General features: G+C 42.0%; 1 protein-coding gene across 2 annotated transcripts in view; it reads right to left on the reverse strand.

Annotated features, from left to right (window-relative positions):
- LOC311295287 (Golgi apparatus protein 1-like) overlaps positions 1-13139 on the reverse strand; it is a 68083-nt gene extending 54944 nt beyond the window's left edge. For both annotated transcript variants that reach the window (XR_014628265.1, XM_084416591.1), the window contains exons 1-2: positions 12597-13139; positions 1492-1521 (exon numbers count right to left, since the gene is read on the reverse strand). Coding sequence is in view for 1 of the 2 variants with exons in the window: in XM_084416591.1 (XP_084272717.1) it covers positions 1492-1521; positions 12597-12905 (339 nt within the window). In the remaining variant the exon portion in view is untranslated. The remainder of the gene's footprint in view (positions 1-1491; positions 1522-12596) is intronic.
- Positions 13140-19918: the final 6779 nt, after the last annotated feature.

The raw sequence follows: 19918 nt of genomic DNA on the forward strand, positions 1-19918 counted from the left end.
AATCAGTAAGAATCCAACTACTAACATGGCCAAGACCAAAGAGCTGTCCAAAGACACTAGAGACAAAATTGTACACCTCCACAAGGCTGGAAAGGGCTACGAGGAAATTGCCAAGCAGCTTGGTGAAAAAAGGTCCACTGTTGGAGCAATCATTAGAAAATGGAAGAAGCTAAACATGACTGTCAATCTCCCTCGGACTGGGGCTCCATGCAAGATCTCACCTCGTGGGGTCTCAATGATCCTAAGAAAGGTGAGAAATCAGCCCAGAACTACACGGGAGGAGCTGGTCAATGACCTGAAAAGAGCTGGGACCACCGTTTCCAAGGTTACTGTTGGTAATACACTAAGACGTCATGGTTTGAAATCATGCATGGCACGGAAGGTTCCCCTACTTAAACAGCACATGTCAAGGCCCGTCTTAAGTTTGCCAATGACCATTTGGATGATCCAGAGGAGTCATGGGAGAAAGTCATGTGGTCAGATGAGACCAAAATATAACTTTTTGGTCATAATTCCACTAAACGTGTTTGGAGGAAGAAGAATGATGAGTACCATCCCAAGAACACCATCCCTACTGTGAAGCATGGGGGTGGTAGCATCATGCTTTGGGGGGGTTTTTCTGCACATGGGACAGGGCGACTGCACTGTATTAAGGAGAGGATGACCGGGGCCATGTATTGCGAGATTTTGGGGAACAACCTCCTTCCCTCAGTTAGAGCATTGAAGATGGGTGGGTCGAGGCTGGGTCTTCCAACATGACAATGACCCGAAGCACACAGCCAGGATAAACAAGGAGTGGCTCTGTAAGAAGCATATCAAGGTTCTGGCGTGGCCTAGCCAGTCTCCAGACCTAAACCCAATAGAGAATCTTTGGAGGGAGCTCAAACTCCGTGTTTCTCAGCGACAGCCCAGAAACCTGACTGATCTAGAGAAGATCTGTGTGGAGGAGTGGGCCAAAATCCCTCCTGCAGTGTGTGCAAACCTGGTGAAAAACTACAGGAAACGTTTGACCTCTGTAATTGCAAACAAAGGCTACTGTACCAAATATTAACATTGATTTTCTCAGGTGTTCAAATACTTATTTGCAGCTGTATCATACAAATAAATAGTTAAAAAAATCATACATTGTGATTTCTGTGCCACTCCCAAGCCACGCCTACCGGTAAGAGCACCGTTAAACAACAAGGCTAGGCTACTAGTGAGTCTCCGTGACGAGTCTGCCCCGGATTTAGAGATCGGCCAAAATGTCCGGGATTCGGCTTTTGCGTTCTACAGTCGCCATTCATCATGTTTACTGTGGCGAGCAGGATGAGGCTGAGGGGTGCGGGAGAATGGCGTGATTACTGATGAGCGACACCAGTGAGACCAATAAAACCAAATAAATGCATGTCTATGGTTGAGAGTGTGTTAAACTCCAGCTCCACGTGTGGTTGGTTAACTTCAACCTCAGCATGCCGGAAGAACAGCAGAAGTGTGTGTGTGAAGACTTACATGATTGCAGTCTGAGGCGATCTGTGTGTCCTGAGGAGAGATGGAGAACAGAGGAGATTACACACAGACAACAGTAATGTGCAGAACTACATGAGTACAGATCAACAAGCCCTGAACAATTAATCTGCTTTCTGGATCACCTGACCTTGACTCTTTAGGGCTTTTAAACATTTTTCTTGCGTTCACAAACAGGTCGAAGGAGCTCAGCTATATAACCGGACGCAGCGTCTCGAAGTGTGTTTTTAAACAGCTTTTAGTGTGACAAACACTTGTAGATCATTCAAAGCACGGCCGCTGCAAAGCGGTTCAATAAAGTAACTACTAAGCTAACTAAGCTAAAGCTACACTTAAAAATATCAAACAACAGCTGTTGGACGACTAGTCTAATGTTACTGCCCATCCTAAGGCCAGTAGTGCCTGTTGCTAGTGTGTGTGTGTCTGTGTGTTGACATTAAGACTTTGGGAGTGTGTGTGTGACCCCTGGGGAGAGGAGAGGTGTGTGTATTAAGAGTAGATGCAAACACAGATCTGGCCTCGCTCTTCCTGGTGAGCATCCGGTGTGGACTCGGCATATTAACATGTAGAGCAACATAAACACTGCCTTTATCTGACACAAGTTAATTATTAGATAACAGACATCCATTATAACAGTGTAGTCACATGTTAGGCTCTTTAGATCAGGAAGATTACACAATGTGGTGAAATAAAATCAACATGTCTCCATAACTACATGTCAGAAACACAAGTACTAATTAAACTTATTAGTCTTTCAGTTTTTGCTGGAGGATAACTCCACACTGCGACCGGTGGACATACATTATAAGGCCGTATAGTGGCACTATTTCACTAAAATGTCAATACTAAAAGTAAATGCAATAAATACTGCAAGTCGCAAACAAAAGCACACTGTTAAAGACCAACATACCAACACATGACCAGCAAACACTGGCTATTTCAATCTCAAATAAACATACAGCTTTTATTTGTGTCTCGTTCACTTTATGATGCCATTCACAGCCAGCTTTACATGAACAAGAACAGTATCTCACAACACGACAGCTGATGGGGCGTTAACTTTGACTAATGTGTGAGGGATTAAGATGACACTGCAAAATGCTGAAGGAAAAAAGAGGAACCTGAGAGAACACAGCAAGTTTAAAGGGAAAGTTCATCATCTGTATAAAGCGAGGGGGTAAACTGTGTCATCAACGGCAGCGTCAAGGCATTTTAATCAAGATTTTATTCCTCCGCTAATAAAACCGTCTCTGTGTGATGTAAAACGTCAGCATAACAGTGGAGTCTCCCGAACCATGAGGACCTGGTCCTGAACAGCGGAGAACAAGCCCAGACAGAGACGGAGATCAGGCTTTAACTCTTCAGTCTCACGCGTGAAGGCCTTGATCAGGGCCAATGTCTTTAAAGCGATGGTTCGGAGTAATTTCAACCGAGGGTCCTTTGCACCATGACCTCGAGCCACACACCCCCCAGAATCCTTTTTCCCCTTGGTTGAACATTATTAAAGTTAGAGCTTATTTAGAGATATCAGCCGAATGGTTTAGTGCAGGTGCTAATGGATCCTCTGATGTATCTGGTAAATTACCCCACTAATAATGCCCAGAATGGTACCAAACTTCTACAGTAGTACAAATAGCTTCTGTACTCATAAAACAAGGCATTGGAAAGTTTGTAAGTACATCAGGAGTTTATTTAAATAACACTTGCCTGACGGCTCATGCTACCGCTAATCCGGACGTCAACGTGACTTCAGTGGTTTGGGAAAAGCCTGTAAAAGTCCTGGCAGAAAGCGATCATAAGGATGGAGTGTAACGACGCCCAGTTCCAGGAATGCACTGATATTAGCATAGCATACAGCTATCCAAAATAATCAGAGATAACGTTTTAACCATCTACGATATTTTTCGATTAATAACTTCAATAACAAATATGCTACAAGCATAATTCTGTTTAAGAATTTATTATGACATGACATGCTTGTAATTAAAACAAATTATATTGTGCCTTATTGCTTAATAACAATTAACCATGTCGCAAAACATACATAAACATGTTATTTCTTTCACTTTAACTATATAGACCAGGGGTGTCCAAACTCAGTCCTGGAGGGCCACTGTCCTGCAGAGTTTAGCTCCAACCCCAATTAAACACACCTGAACCAGATAATCAGACCTTGAACTCTGCAGGACAGTGGCCCTCCAGGACAGAGTTTGGACACCCCTGATATAGACCTTATGTAGCCCCGCCCTTTTCAGCGCTGCGCTCGTTGTCTTTTGACTTATGGTCTGTATTTTCACAGCGATTTTGCGTGTTTATTGATGAACGGCTCGTTTTAAAAACTTCCCGGTCTACTGGCATTAGTTAAGTCATCTGCTTTAAACATTACAGTCCTCATGATAACTTTCGTTAACTTTACATTAAGTAAATCCACTTCAAAAGCTAATTACTCCTGGACAGCAATGCCATAGAAATATACAGAGCGACCGCAAAACGGAAGTTAAAAGACAATATTCTAAAGATGGAGTTGGAGAACACACTCCTGACTGATGTCCCTCATCATCAGATGAACGTTTGAGTTGGAGAACACACTCCTGACCGATGTCCCTCATCATCAGATGAACAGATGAACGTTTGAGTTGGAGAACACACTCCTGACCGATGTCCCTCATCATCAGATGAACGTTTGAGTTGGAGAACACACTCCTGACCGATGTCCCTCATCATCAGATGAACAGATGAACGTTTGAGTTGGAGAACACACTCCTGACCGATGTCCCTCATCATCAGATGAACGTTTGAGTTGGAGAACACACTCCTGACCGATGTCCCTCATCATCAGATGAACAGATGAACGTTTGAGTTGGAGAACACACTCCTGACCGATGTCCCTCATCATCAGATGAACAGATGAACGTTTGAGTTGGAGAACACACTCCTGACCGATGTCCCTCATCATCAGATGAACAGATGAACGTTTGAGTTGGAGAACACACTCCAGACCGATGTCCCTCATCATCAGATGAACAGATGAACGTTTGAGTTGGAGAACACACTCCTGACCGATGTCCCTCATCATCAGATGAACAGATGAACGTTTGAGTTGGAGAACACACTCCTGACCGATGTCCCTCATCATCAGATGAACAGATGAACGTTTGAGTTGGAGAACACACCCCTGACCGATGTCCCTCATCATCAGATGAACAGATGAACGTTTGAGTTGGAGAACACACTCCTGACCGATGTCCCTCATCATCAGATGAACAGATGAACGTTTGAGTTGGAGAACACACTCCAGACCGATGTCCCTCATCATCAGATGAACGTTTGAGTTGGAGAACACACTCCTGACCGATGTCCCTCATCATCAGATGAACGTTCGAGTTGGAGAACACACTCCAGACCGATGTCCCTCATCATCAGATGAACGTTCGAGTTGGAGAACACACTCCAGACCGATGTCCCTCATCATCAGATGAACGTTTGAGTTGGAGAACACACTCCTGACCGATGTCCCTCATCATCAGATGAACAGATGAACGTTTGAGTTGGAGAACACACCCCTGACCGATGTCCCTCATCATCAGATGAACAGATGAACGTTTGAGTTGGAGAACACACTCCAGACCGATGTCCCTCATCATCAGATGAACGTTTGAGTTGGAGAACACACTCCAGACCGATGTCCCTCATCATCAGATGAACGTTCTAGTTGGAGAACACACTCCAGACCGATGTCCCTCATCATCAGATGAACGTTTGAGTTGGAGAACACACTCCAGACCGATGTCCCTCATCATCAGATGAACGTTCGAGTTGGAGAACACACTCCAGACCGATGTCCCTCATCATCAGATGAACGTTTGAGTTGGAGAACACACTCCAGACCGATGTCCCTCATCATCAGATGAACGTTCGAGTTGGAGAACACACTCCAGACCGATGTCCCTCATCATCAGATGAACGTTTGAGTTGGAGAACACACTCCTGACCGATGTCCCTCATCATCAGATGAACGTTCGAGTTGGAGAACACACTCCAGACCGATGTCCCTCATCATCAGATGAACGTTCGAGTTGGAGAACACACTCCAGACCGATGTCCCTCATCATCAGATGAACGTTTGAGTTGGAGAACACACTCCTGACCGATGTCCCTCATCATCAGATGAACGTTCGAGTTGGAGAACACACCCCTGACCGATGTCCCTCATCATCAGATGAACGTTTGAGTTGGAGAGCACACTCCTGACCGATGTCCCTCATCATCAGATGAACGTTCGAGTTGGAGAACACACTCCAGACCGATGTCCCTCATCATCAGATGAACGTTCGAGTTGGAGAACACACTCCAGACCGATGTCCCTCATCATCAGATGAACGTTCTAGTTGGAGAACACACTCCAGACCGATGTCCCTCATCATCAGATGAACGTTTGAGTTGGAGAACACACTCCTGACGGATGTCCCTCATCATCAGATGAACGTTTGAGTTGGAGAACACACTCCTGACGGATGTCCCTCAACATCAGATGAACGTTAGAGTTGGAGAACACACTCCAGACCGATGTCCCTCATCATCAGATGAACAGATGAACGTTTGAGTTGGAGAACACACTCCTGACCGATGTCCCTCATCATCAGATGAACAGATGAACGTTTGAGTTGGAGAACACACTCCTGACCGATGTCCCTCATCATCAGATGAACAGATGAACGTTTGAGTTGGAGAACACACTCCTGACCGATGTCCCTCAACATCAGATGAACGTTTGAGTTGGAGAACACACTCCTGACCGATGTCCCTCATCATCAGATGAACGTTTGAGTTGGAGAACACACTCCAGACCGATGTCCCTCATCATCAGATGAACAGATGAACGTTTGAGTAGGAGAACACACTCCTGACCGATGTCCCTCATCATCAGATGAACAGATGAACGTTTGAGTTGGAGAACACACTCCTGACCGATGTCCCTCATCATCAGATGAACAGATGAACGTTTGAGTTGGAGAACACACTCCTGACCGATGTCCCTCATCATCAGATGAACAGATGAACGTTTGAGTTGGAGAACACACTCCAGACCGATGTCCCTCATCATCAGATGAACGTTTGAGTTGGAGAACACACTCCAGACCGATGTCCCTCATCATCAGATGAACAGATGAACGTTTGAGTAGGAGAACACACTCCTGACCGATGTCCCTCATCATCAGATGAACAGATGAACGTTTGAGTTGGAGAACACACTCCTGACCGATGTCCCTCATCATCAGATGAACAGATGAACGTTTGAGTTGGAGAACACACTCCTGACCGATGTCCCTCATCATCAGATGAACAGATGAACGTTTGAGTTGGAGAACACACTCCAGACCGATGTCCCTCATCATCAGATGAACGTTTGAGTTGGAGAACACACTCCAGACCGATGTCCCTCATCATCAGATGAACAGATGAACGTTTGAGTTGGAGAACACACTCCTGACCGATGTCCCTCATCATCAGATGAACAGATGAACGTTTGAGTTGGAGAACACACTCCTGACCGATGTCCCTCATCATCAGATGAACAGATGAACGTTCGAGTTGGAGAACACACCCCTGACCGATGTCCCTCATCATCAGATGAACGTTTGAGTTGGAGAACACACTCCTGACCGATGTCCCTCATCATCAGATGAACAGATGAACGTTTGAGTTGGAGAACACACTCCTGACCGATGTCCCTCATCATCAGATGAACAGATGAACGTTCGAGTTGGAGAACACACCCCTGACCGATGTCCCTCATCATCAGATGAACGTTTGAGTTGGAGAACACACTCCTGACCGATGTCCCTCATCATCAGATGAACAGATGAACGTTCGAGTTGGAGAACACACCCCTGACCGATGTCCCTCATCATCAGATGAACGTTTGAGTTGGAGAACACACCCCTGACCGATGTCCCTCATCATCAGATGAACGTTCGAGTTGGAGAACACACTCCAGACCGATGTCCCTCATCATCAGATGAACGTTCGAGTTGGAGAACACACTCCTGACGGATGTCCCTCAACATCAGATGAACGTTAGAGTTGGAGAACACACTCCTGACCGATGTCCCTCATCATCAGATGAACAGATGAACGTTTGAGTTGGAGAACACACTCCTGACCGATGTCCCTCATCATCAGATGAACGTTTGAGTTGGAGAACACACTCCAGACCGATGTCCCTCATCATCAGATGAACAGATGAACGTTTGAGTTGGAGAACACACTCCTGACCGATGTCCCTCATCATCAGATGAACAGATGAACGTTTGAGTTGGAGAACACACTCCTGACCGATGTCCCTCATCATCAGATGAACGTTTGAGTTGGAGAACACACTCCTGACCGATGTCCCTCATCATCAGATGAACAGATGAACGTTTGAGTTGGAGAACACACTCCAGACCGATGTCCCTCATCATCAGATGAACAGATGAACGTTTGAGTTGGAGAACACACTCCTGACCGATGTCCCTCATCATCAGATGAACGTTTGAGTTGGAGAACACACTCCTGACCGATGTCCCTCATCATCAGATGAACAGATGAACGTTTGAGTTGGAGAACACACTCCTGACCGATGTCCCTCATCATCAGATGAACGTTTGAGTTGGAGAACACACTCCTGACCGATGTCCCTCATCATCAGATGAACGTTTGAGTTGGAGAACACACTCCTGACCGATGTCCCTCATCATCAGATGAACGTTTGAGTTGGAGAACACACTCCTGACCGATGTCCCTCATCATCAGATGAACGTTTGAGTTGGAGAACACACTCCAGACCGATGTCCCTCAACATCAGATGAACGTTTGAGTTGGAGAACACACTCCAGACCGATGTCCCTCAACATCAGATGAACGTTTGAGTTGGAGAACACACTCCAGACCGATGTCCCTCAACATCAGATGAACGTTTGAGTTGGAGAACACACTCCAGACCGATGTCCCTCAACATCAGATGAACGTTTGAGTTGGAGAACACACCCCTGACCGATGTCCCTCATCATCAGATGAACGTTCGAGTTGGAGAACACACTCCTGACGGATGTCCCTCATCATCAGATGAACGTTTGAGTTGGAGAACACACTCCTGACCGATGTCCCTCAACATCAGATGAACGTTTGAGTTGGAGAACACACTCCTGACCGATGTCCCTCAACATCAGATGAACGTTAGAGTTGGAGAATAGGCGCACAGTGAGAGCACAGGCACCACCAGTCCACCCCAGCTCGAGCCAGTCCAGGCTCCGCGACAGTTCCTCCATCAGCCTCCGCTGCTCTTCGCTATATTGCGGCTCGTAAAAGTAGCCACGAACATCTGATTTGAGCATCAGACTTACGAAATCCTGTTCTTCCATATCATATTGAGTACCTTCCGCCATTGTTGTAACTTCACATCTGGCTCCATCGCGCCTGTTAGCTTAGCTTCCAAACAAGATGGAGGATATTGCTATTAGTTTCAGAATGTGAAGTCCCACCCACTGATCTGTAATAGGTCTGTAGCGTGAGTGGGTCCCACCCCCTGGGAAAGATGAGGAATGAGTGTCTCAACCCCTCTACAAAGATATGGGACTTCCTCCTTAGAATGACGCGAAATGACGATTTTTGCGTCGTTGTAAGCAGGAACTGCAACACTGAAATCCTTATTTATCCTGTCTAAGGGGAAAATGAGGGAATAATGCACGACCATTCAAAAATATGACTGGGTTTCTAACGATACAAGGCTTGATGCAAATGGGTGAAGTCTCCCTTTAAAGTGTGTAAAATAAACAAATTATCTTTAAAATATATTTAAAATTATATAACCTACATTCTTTTTGTGACAAGAAAACATCCCTACAGCTTCTAAAAGATATTTTTCCACCCTGTTAGATATCAGTATTCGTCATAAACATCTGAGAGCGCACGTGACGTCACCGCTGACGTTACGGCGCATATTTTGGCGAATGTGAGTGAATTGTAAGTTCCAGCTTTTTGCGGTTTAAAGCACAGCCATAAACAGAAAACACATTTCCCACCTATATTAATCACGATAACCAGATTTTAAAACCTTGAACAGCCCCAAAACCTGCACGTATGTGACATTCAGAGGCCTTTTCTTGCCGAAAAAAACGTCTGGTTACTAAACATATGACTATATGTTCTCACGCCAGCCCTGCATCCGTCGATATCTATATTCTTTGTATGATCTATAACTTCTGAGTGTCGCAGAAACGTCAGCCCATAACACATTTTCCCTCCACTTGTCAAATCACGGTGCTAATGCTGCGATAATCTACTATGGAGACAGATCGAGATGCCTGTGTGTTTTGTACCCAAATATTCAAACCAAATGGGCTGTTCTTTCTTCAGATTCCCGCGTCGAAAGCAGCGAAGAGTTGTAGTCCACAAAGTGCTCTCAACACAACGTCTAACCGTATCAAACTTCTACCCGCTAAATTGTAGCATTCTTCACATGAAAAATTATATAAAAAATTCACAGACAACATAAGTTCACATTCATGGCAAAATTCAAACGGGACCAGAAAATAATTATTTTCTCACATTCACTTGCATTGACGATTTTTCAACCTAGAGGTCCAGTGGGGTTAGCGGAAGGGGCGGGACTTACCAGCTCTATTAAGAGTGACATTTAAGGGATAATAATCAATTTTTTACAGTCGTGATAATAATGTATATCATTGTACACTTATTACACCTTTTTTTACCACATAATTACAGGGACATATTGAATTGAGATTAAATCCATTTAAAATCCAAAAAATTTAATCCATTTCGTACAGCGTACAAAACAATCGTCCAAAAACGGAGACGCAAGACGGCAAGTTGTATTTGAATGAAACGAGAGAGCGAGAGTCCGTTGCGATACATGGATGTGCGCTGTGTTATAATGCGTTGCTATTGACGACGGTCATCTTGATTTTCAAATATTAATCTGTTTTTAGTGTGACTTTCATCTCGTTTTAACAAAACCGTGATAATATTGATAATCACGATAATTTTGGTCACTATAATCGTGATATGAAATTTTCATACCGTCCCATCCCTAGTCAAGCACCACTTTTGCTGCCCTAAACGAAAATTCACTTCTTGTCTTTGTTGTGGCAATTTGTAACTCAAATTAGCTTGTGATGCGGAGCATCTCCCTTCTTCAGCATCTCCCTAAATACTCAGACCAAGGCTCTTTTCAAATGTAAACATGAGTTCACAGTGGGAATTTGCATTAATCACCGTCCCAGACTTACTGGGGACAGAAGTTGATTTACATGGGGGCACACCCACAGCAGTTAACAAAATATCTCTAAACTCTCCACACCTTATTACCTTTTTGGTTTACTTCTGTGGGAATGAGATATTTGTACCAGTCGCACTGAGACATTTCAAATGATACCAAACATGTATAATACTGTATGATAGTTGTTCATATTAAACCATGTAGATTTTTGGGTGAATTCAGGTAAGGATGGGTAAAGGGAATTATGTGTAAACTGGGAGGTGATCAACTCAAGTGTGATCGTGTTTCAAATGTGGATGGTAATATAGCAAGAGAGTTCAGATGTTAATTTCCTTTGTTTTCTCAGAGAGTAGCCCTCTCTTCCAGTTCTTCCAGTCTTACAGAACAAAAAGTTTTGTGGTAGTGATGAAAAAAAAAAAGAAGCTATATACATATAGTTGTCATTGAAATTATTCAACTCCCATTGCAAATCAGGTTTATTGGTCTTCCAGCTGTTTGCAGTGACCAAATCAAACAAAAGTAATTTAAATAGCTCAACACAACAAATGTTTTAAGTGGTTTCCCCCAAATTCAACTGAAAATGCAACTTTTAATGACTTCTGCAGTCTCAGAATTGTTCAAACCCTTCATGGCACACATATTTAGTACTTCGTAAAACACCATTTTGCTGTTATGACCTGCTGCAAATGAGATGTAAAAACCAGACGTCGCTTTCTGGCAGCGTTTCTGAGGAATCTTAGCCCATTCCTCATGAGCATTGGCCGTTGCACGTTGCTAGTTGCACATGGCCGCCATGTTGGATTTCCGATCAGCGAGTGTGGGGGTAGACACTTCCGGTTTCGCATTACGCCCGGTGCAGGGAGAAAGCCGAAAATGATCTCTTATAGTTGTTAATAGAATCAATTATGTCACTTAAAATACTACTAAGATCCATATTACTATCACACGAGCCAATGGCAATTAAATGCACGGATGCATAGTCAGATTAATGAATGAAATACAACTGTTCACGAACGGAAGATTGTATTTGACTCATGCTGCATACGCATACGCAATGACAATTATGCCTACTGTAAATATAGAGTTACAACTACGATTAGAGTTGTTTGCATAAAATGCACCGTGAACATTCACATGTTTGCCCTGAGATAGGCTACAATTTATCTCCATAAATATTATTTTTATATTTTCACTTACTTATATCAATTGTTCTATCAATATTATCATCACATATTTACATTTTTAACTGTAGATACAACAATTTAATATAGCTTAGTTTGTGTATATTTTACACGTAGTACATACTGTATACACACCAGAGATAATGATTTATGAACCAGATCTTTACTCATCTCACTTGCACAAAATAAATGCAGTAATAGCAAGCATAGAAACGCACAGGTGAAATACACTGAAAATTATAAAAATGTGGTCGGGTTGAAGTCCTCCCTCCGGATCTCCTGCATCCACTCAGCCCGTACCGCAGCGGCAACGGGGAGCGCATGAACGCTGACTTCTCTGTTGTAACGTGACGAAACGGTACATAACGGCACACAACGATGAAGTGCTGAGGCACGTCACCTTTCTTGAATCCTAAAAACACTCATTGAGAACAATGATCTCTCTGTGGTAATGGAACTCTGTCGCTGTCGTCTCTCGCTCTCGCTGTCAGATCACCGGAAGTACTTGGCCCCCACACACTCACGTTCGGACGTCAACGGTCGCCATATTGTGCACGGAGCGACTGATGATGATGATGCGTTATATGCGGTTTAAATCGCAGACGCTGCATATAAAAACACGTTCTTACGTCGTTGCGGTCCTGCAGGCACTCGAGCACGGCCAGGTTGTTGTTCCAGGAGTGTTTGGGGCAGATCCTGCTCACGTCCTCCCGACAGGCCTCCTCCTCCGCGAGCCTCCAGCTTGGGACTCCACTCCCGCAGTTCGCCGGCGGCCCGTCCGCGGCCCTCGCCTCGCCCGCGGGGTTCCGGGCTCTGTCGCTGATATCTGCCGCATTATCGGTGTCTAAGGCCACTGGTTCGGCTTCCCTAGAAGTGCAGATCGAGCCGGAGATGAAGAGCACCAGCAGGAGCCACAGAACACGTCCACACGCCGCCATCTTCCTCAGCCGAGTTACACATAGATAAAGTTGGTTTTATATTCGCATATTCGCGGACTTCCGCGTTCAATAACTCGTGAACTAAACGTTGTTGCTTCACAAAACACCTTTCACATATAACTACAGATAAAACATCACAAGCTACAACCTAATTTTCCTCAAAACGAGCTTTCCTTCGCAGTGGAAAAAATACATTGATCTCTATGCGCAGGAAGCTGGGAAGGGACCGTCTGCGAAGTGCAAAACACAAAAAGTGTTAAAATATTCAAAAACTTCACTGTAATTCTCTGTATTGTTGCCACATTCAGATCACACATGACACATCACTGCTGTCCTGCTGGTTATATAACAAGACTTTGCTTTGGATAAATGCAATACAATTGTGTAATTGCATTACAATGTGTGATCTGAATGTGGCAACAATACAGAGAATTACAGTGAAGGTTTTGAATATTTTTCATAATAACAAATCATAAAAATAATGCAAACATTTTTTTTTTTACCCAAAATAAGTGTTGTAGTAAAGCATCAGGACAGTAGTGATGTATGAACTGAATTCAGTGACACTATAGTGTGTGTGTTTGACTGTTACTGACTGGTCCCTTTGGATCTGTCTCTCAGCCGCCTGCGCATATAGAGATCAATGTATTTTGTCCACTGCGAAGGAAAGATCGCTTTGAGGGGAATTATTATTAAAACAATGTTTATTTGTGTAGTAACAGTGCTTAGCTCACGAGTTATTGATTCGTGAAGTTCGAATCTGTGAATTTATTGCCAACTTTACTCAACTAGCACACTTCATGTACTGCAGCAACAGTGCACTTTTAACAAGTTTTGGAGCTGTTTGTTCCACCATATAAGATTTTTGAGGTTTATATATTGCTGCATTTCACAGTCAATAATATGCCAATCCCCATGGTGTAGTGTGTTCTTTGGAGAGTGCTTAATAACGTTCAAGTGTTTAACTTGGGTAACCACTGCACTGAAAAGTTATTGAAACTGTGAGGTGGGGGTAGGATCATGTAGGACCTTCAGTCCCACATACATGGACAGCGCCATGTCACACGAACATAGTCGAGTTTTCCTAAAAAGTAAAGTTGCCAAGCGGGGTAAAATTAATTTTAGGTTTGATATTTGCTGCATATTCACAGAGGCTGCTTTAGGGACCGTACAGTACACACCTAGTTTTTTATGTAAAACTTACAATAATTCCAGAAGGGATATTCCAAAGGCTGTAGTGCTTTCCTAGGGACCTGACTGACTTACTACAGGTGAGATTTTGACAACGCCTCCCTTAAGGTGATGATACACAGGGCAACTTTTTGAGCAATCTTGCCGAGCGATTGTTCCTTGGGCACTTTCACATTGAAAATGGGCAATACATTTATATCTGGATAATTTAGATGGGTTGTGGGCCCTGTGTCTCATCTGGTTACCCGTTGACGTCAACATTGCTCAAAAAGTTGCCCTGTGTATCATCACCTTTACTGTATTTACAGTATACAAATATTTTTTATGAACAATTGAAAGAATTTACCAAAAGGGGTTTTCCTTCTTCCAAATGTTTTTTAGTATGTTTAAAGTGACCAGACTGACTAAGTACAGGTGAGATTTTGTCAATACATCCCTTACTGTACGTCCAGTACACAAATATTCAGGGCTTGACAGTAACTTTTTTCAAAGTTAGTAGCCACACAGCATTTTTACTAGCCACATTTTTGCTGTTGTGAAATTACCTGAGAAAAGTTGACTATGGCGTGCTAAAATTTAGGCCTACTTGAACTAGATTTACAACCCTTTTAAATGTAAAACCACTGTACACACCCAAATCAAGACTACATACATATATAACAATACAGGTCATTATCATTAGCTCTGATAAGGTTGTGTGTAAAGCTCCTTTAAAAAATAAATAAAACCATGTATTATGTATTATATGTAGCCACATAGCTCCACCGACGTAACTCCAGCAGGGCAGCTGTGTTGTCGGTCACTAGCGCGCAAGCGTAAGGCAACACTGTGTGCATGTAATGCTCATTAGGGCTGTCAAAATTGCTCAAAAATGACGTTCGAATATTCCCTCTAAAAAAAAAACACGTTAGCTTATATTCGAACTATTCGAACATCTGGTTGCACATTTTGTCAATGACGCGCATTACGTCAATAACAGGACAAATTAATACAAAGAGACATAACTACTTGTATAGGTAGTTTATTTAAAGTGTAAGTTGCAGGTTAAATTTTTCTCGAAGATAATGCAATGTGTTTATTAAACATAAAGATAATAACCGCCCACCATTGTTTTTTATACCAAAATGCTGATATAATATGAAAAGTTGGCACTTTTAACAGTGGTTTTAACCGCTCCCGCTCCCTTCCACTAGATGGGGCATGACGTCATAAGAGGAACTCACTAGTAGAGTCACCGTACACTAGCAGCTATATTCGCCTTACATAACTTCAGAAAGGTTGGTTGTATGTTTTATTTGATAAAAAAAATAATGGATAAAATAACTCAACTGTAAACATACTCGTGTGTGCTGACTTCAAGAGGACCGTGATCCTGCCTGAAATGAGAATAAGCTATTCGCAAAACAAACGGGTTCAGGCACGTCAGATCAGCCGGTCGCAGGTCGAGCTGTTCCACTAAACTCCAGAACGCGTTCACCTCACGGCAGCACACACTCTCCACTGCTGATTCAACTGGGTGGCATAGCCCACACAAACACAGTGATGGGGACATCGATCTCTCTTTTTCTTTTCTGACAATAAAACATCGCTAATTGAATCGTGAGAAATTGATAACGCGTGGATTGAGGAAGGGTATTACATGACGTTTGAGGCGTGTGTGCATCTCTACAGCTCTGATTTGGACTGACTTACTGTAAGTAAATAATGTCTTCAGTCGTTGTCCCTCCTTGCTATTCTACATGACGGCAATATTTTGAAAAGACTTGCTTGTTCCGTTATATTATCCGGGTTAAGTTTGCACCAGGCTAGACTAGCTCTAACGTAGCTAACGTTACTCACCAACCCTCCACTAATTCTCCTCACACCAAGCATTAATAACTCTTTGAGTGCCATGGCTCCCCTCTCTCACGCCTGACCAGTTAAAAATTGTAGGGCTGTGGTCCATAAAGAATTTGATGGTTTCCCACATCCTCAGTCGTTCTCCAAATAGCCGTAATACAGTAGGAATCTAGCAGAGTATGGGTTGCCAGTTCCTCTTATGGCGTCATCACCCAGTAACTGAAAAAACACGCTACCGTTGAAGAAACCCCAATAAATGTTATTTTAACGCATTTTAAGACAGAAATAATTAAATATATACATATAGAGCACTTTAATTTACACATTAATTGGCTGTGGTGGTTAACCTGCAACTTACACTTTAAGTTTAAACATATTTGACAACGTATTACCTACACAAAACCAAGTAAATCACCTAATGGCCAAGACCGCAGACCTCACTCACTCTCGCTCACGCGCACTAGCAGGCTCTCTCTCTCTCTCTCTCTCCCTCACGCTGCGTTCACACCGGACGCGAATAGAGCGTCTGGCGCGAGTGATTTCAATGTTAAGTCAATGTAAAGACGCGTTTACGCGCGTCTGGAGGTCTTGCGGCGCGAATGAGGCGTCACGCTCTCCGCACATAACGGTTTAAATGATCAACAACAAAGCAAATGTTGAGTGCTGATCAAGAGTTTTGTGCAAGCAATTTAAGGTCGCGACTCTTATATAGCAGGCTTCATTCAGTGATTGAAACAAATATTATTAACATTAATTTAAGTTTTACAGTATATAGAACCGACATTGAACGCTCCGAGCGAGCTGTGCTGTGGTAAACATGGGACTTTTCCTTGACGTCATGAAACGGTAAATAATCAAACCAGTGGAAGCCTGCAGTGCATGAAACTGCTGTATCTAATCTAACCTACCTTATTCATGCAATATCTATTCAGTCAGTACAGTAGCCTACACTTTAGTAATGTTTCTGTTTAACGTTAACACTTCTTCCTGTTACCTGTCCCTGACCCCTCAGGCAGCGCGCGCCCACTCGCAAAGCAGACAGCCGCGCCTCTGTACCGCGTTCGAATATTAATTTTCACCTTAGTTTTTTAAAACTATTTGATTATATATTCGAATTTAGAATATTCGTTGACGCTGAGAGCCCTAATACTCATGGGAGTTGTAGTGTCTCTCAGTGTATCACACTTATTTCAGATGCCTTTTGAAAAGACTACAATTATTCAACCCGCCAAAGTGGCTAGTTGGAGTGACTTACCCGCCACAAGCAAAATCCGGGTGTTAATATCAAGCCCTGCAAATATTAATTTGAAAAAATTACTGTAATTCACCTACAGTATTTTTTTCAAGTTCCAAAGGCTGTAGTGCTTTCCTAGTGACCAGACTGACTTACTACAGGTGAAATCTTGACAATACCTCCCTTACTGTACAATTATCAAATATGTTTATGTAATAAACTGTAATTCACCTATAGTGTTTTTTTAATATATATTCCAATGGTTGTAGTACTCTCCTAGTGATCAGACTGACTTACTACATGTTAAATATTGCCAATACCTACCTTACTGTAAGTATAGTACAAACATATTATTATGAAGAAATTATTGTAATTTCACCTTTTTTCATGTTCCAGAGGTTATAGTATGTTCCTAGTAATCACTCTACTCAATTAACTTTGATAAATGTTTTAGGTAAAAGTAGGGTAGATTGGGGTAAAACGCCCCCCTGGGGTAAAACGCCCCCCACCTGTTTTTCCCAAAATAACCACTAAAAGTAGTCAAGATACATTTTTACTGTTGCTATGCACTACGTTGATAACGGGGATATACAAATCTCTATGGAGAAGCTGACACCAGCGACATATTTGAAGAGAAGAGGATTACAGGGTAAATGCTATAATTTTCAGATATTAGTAAATAAGTGTTTAAGAGAATATTGTTCTGCAGGATATCGCAGTGATGTATGATAGATGAATAGTGAAGTCTGTAGTTTGAGATCATATATTATTTATAAGGAATATAATTATATTTTAAAAATTAAACATTTTTTTAAAAACTCATAGCTTGTGGGGTAAAACGCCCCCTACGCTGAGGGGTAAAACGCCCCCCCCCCTGGGGGCATAGTTTCTCTATCATAATTACTATAATAAAATATTTCTGTCTATCAAATCCTTTGTTTTACACTTAATGCAGTATAACTAGGTGGTAAAATCAAAATATTTGAACAAAACATGAAAAAATTACCTCAAGTGAGCATTAACTAGCTAGCTTGCTAGCACAGTTAGCTCACTGATGGAAGGTAGTTAATTTTGCCTATTTTGAACATTGCTGAAATAAATATTAATATATATACATGTTGATACATTACTTGCCTTTTACCTTTAGAGATTAAAAACTATTGTCTGTTAATTTTGCTGTTGATCTATGAAGCAAACTGGTTGGTAAGAAAGGGGGCATTTTACCCCACCTTGGGGGGCGTTTTACCCCACCGCTGGGGCAAAACGCCCCCTTTGTACTAAAATATTTTCAGTGAAAATACTAATTAATTATGAAGGCTGAGCAATTTTAATATTTGGTGAATAACTCCTGCCATAGTCACTCAAAACCGGGATGGCAATTCTAGTCACATTTATGTTTTGTTTCACTGTAATGTCACATTTTCCTTAAGGGGGGCGTTTTCCCCCACTCTACCCTATGTATTAGAACTGCTGTTCCTTGTGCAACACATTTCTTTCATTGATTAAAAAAATTCAGATATTTTAGGTTAATCATATTTTAATATATATTGTAATGATTAAGTTTTTGTTATGAAGTCCTGAAGAAGTGGATTCTGGAATCCACTGCTGCTTCAATGTATATCTAATGAGTGATTATAATCAAGCTATTAATCAATAGTTTTACTTCTAAATATCAAATGAGTTGAATGACTTCTCTAGGCTTATGAGATTTTACTTTGTTATAGAAATTACCACTGTGATTATCGAAAATGTTAATTCATGTATCCTTTAAATGTCTGTATGATGAAAAAAAATGTCATTATAATGCACTTTTTATTGTTGCTAAAGTTCAATCAATAGCATTAGAACACATAATGTGAGAGAGATTAGCTGGTACATCTGTGTAAAAATGTAGTTGTCTGTTTGCACACAATGAAAAAAAAAAAAAATAGAACTTTTTAGACGGTCCCTAATCTTGTTTACCACACACATTGGACATTCAGTGGACATTCGCAACTTTGTATGCCATTAAAACAATATTTGCCCATTTTGATCGATTGTGGAGATAGTTCACCATCTTTGTCCTAAAGATCATGTAGCTGCTTTTATTTTGCAAAAATGTGCTTTATTGCGCTTGTTATTGATACAGTTTTTAAGCAAAAAAGTGCGAATGTGCGAATTAAAACCAACTTTAGTCCGAGTTACCAATCCTACTACGCCGAGGAGCGCGCTCATGAATATTAATCAGCACGCGCTGCCGTCGCGTCGTCAGCTTGTTAATATTCATGAGCTAAATCCGACGCTGTAGTATGATTCGTCAGTTCTCTGTGGAAGTACTGAATTACGGTACATGATTTCAAGCTTTATTGTTCTGTGTAATTGCACTAGTAAAAAGGCAAGTAGATGTTATAGCATTGTAAGCAGATATGATGTTGTATAAAGTTTTTACTTGACGATTATGTCTCATTGTATTGTTCTGGTTCATGGCATTAATAATAATAATAATAATAATAATAATAAAATACGGTATTCGAACAGCACACCGATCGAGTCAAACACTGGACACGTAGATTAAATAAATACACTTGAATCATTAGATAAAAGGAAGATAATGGAGGGAATTAGCATGAGACAGGGAGTTCAGAAAGTGGGCGGGGCTTAGATGCCCGGACTTGTCTTTAACTGGTCAAGTAAAATGAGTCTAAGTATTTTAATAATTTAACTTTATACCGTGTAATGTATTCTCAATCAAACAACTATACGTTTATTG

The sequence above is a fragment of the Rutilus rutilus genome, assembly GCF_951802725.1.
Source record: "Rutilus rutilus genome assembly, chromosome: 8".
NCBI lineage: Eukaryota > Metazoa > Chordata > Actinopteri > Cypriniformes > Leuciscidae > Rutilus > Rutilus rutilus.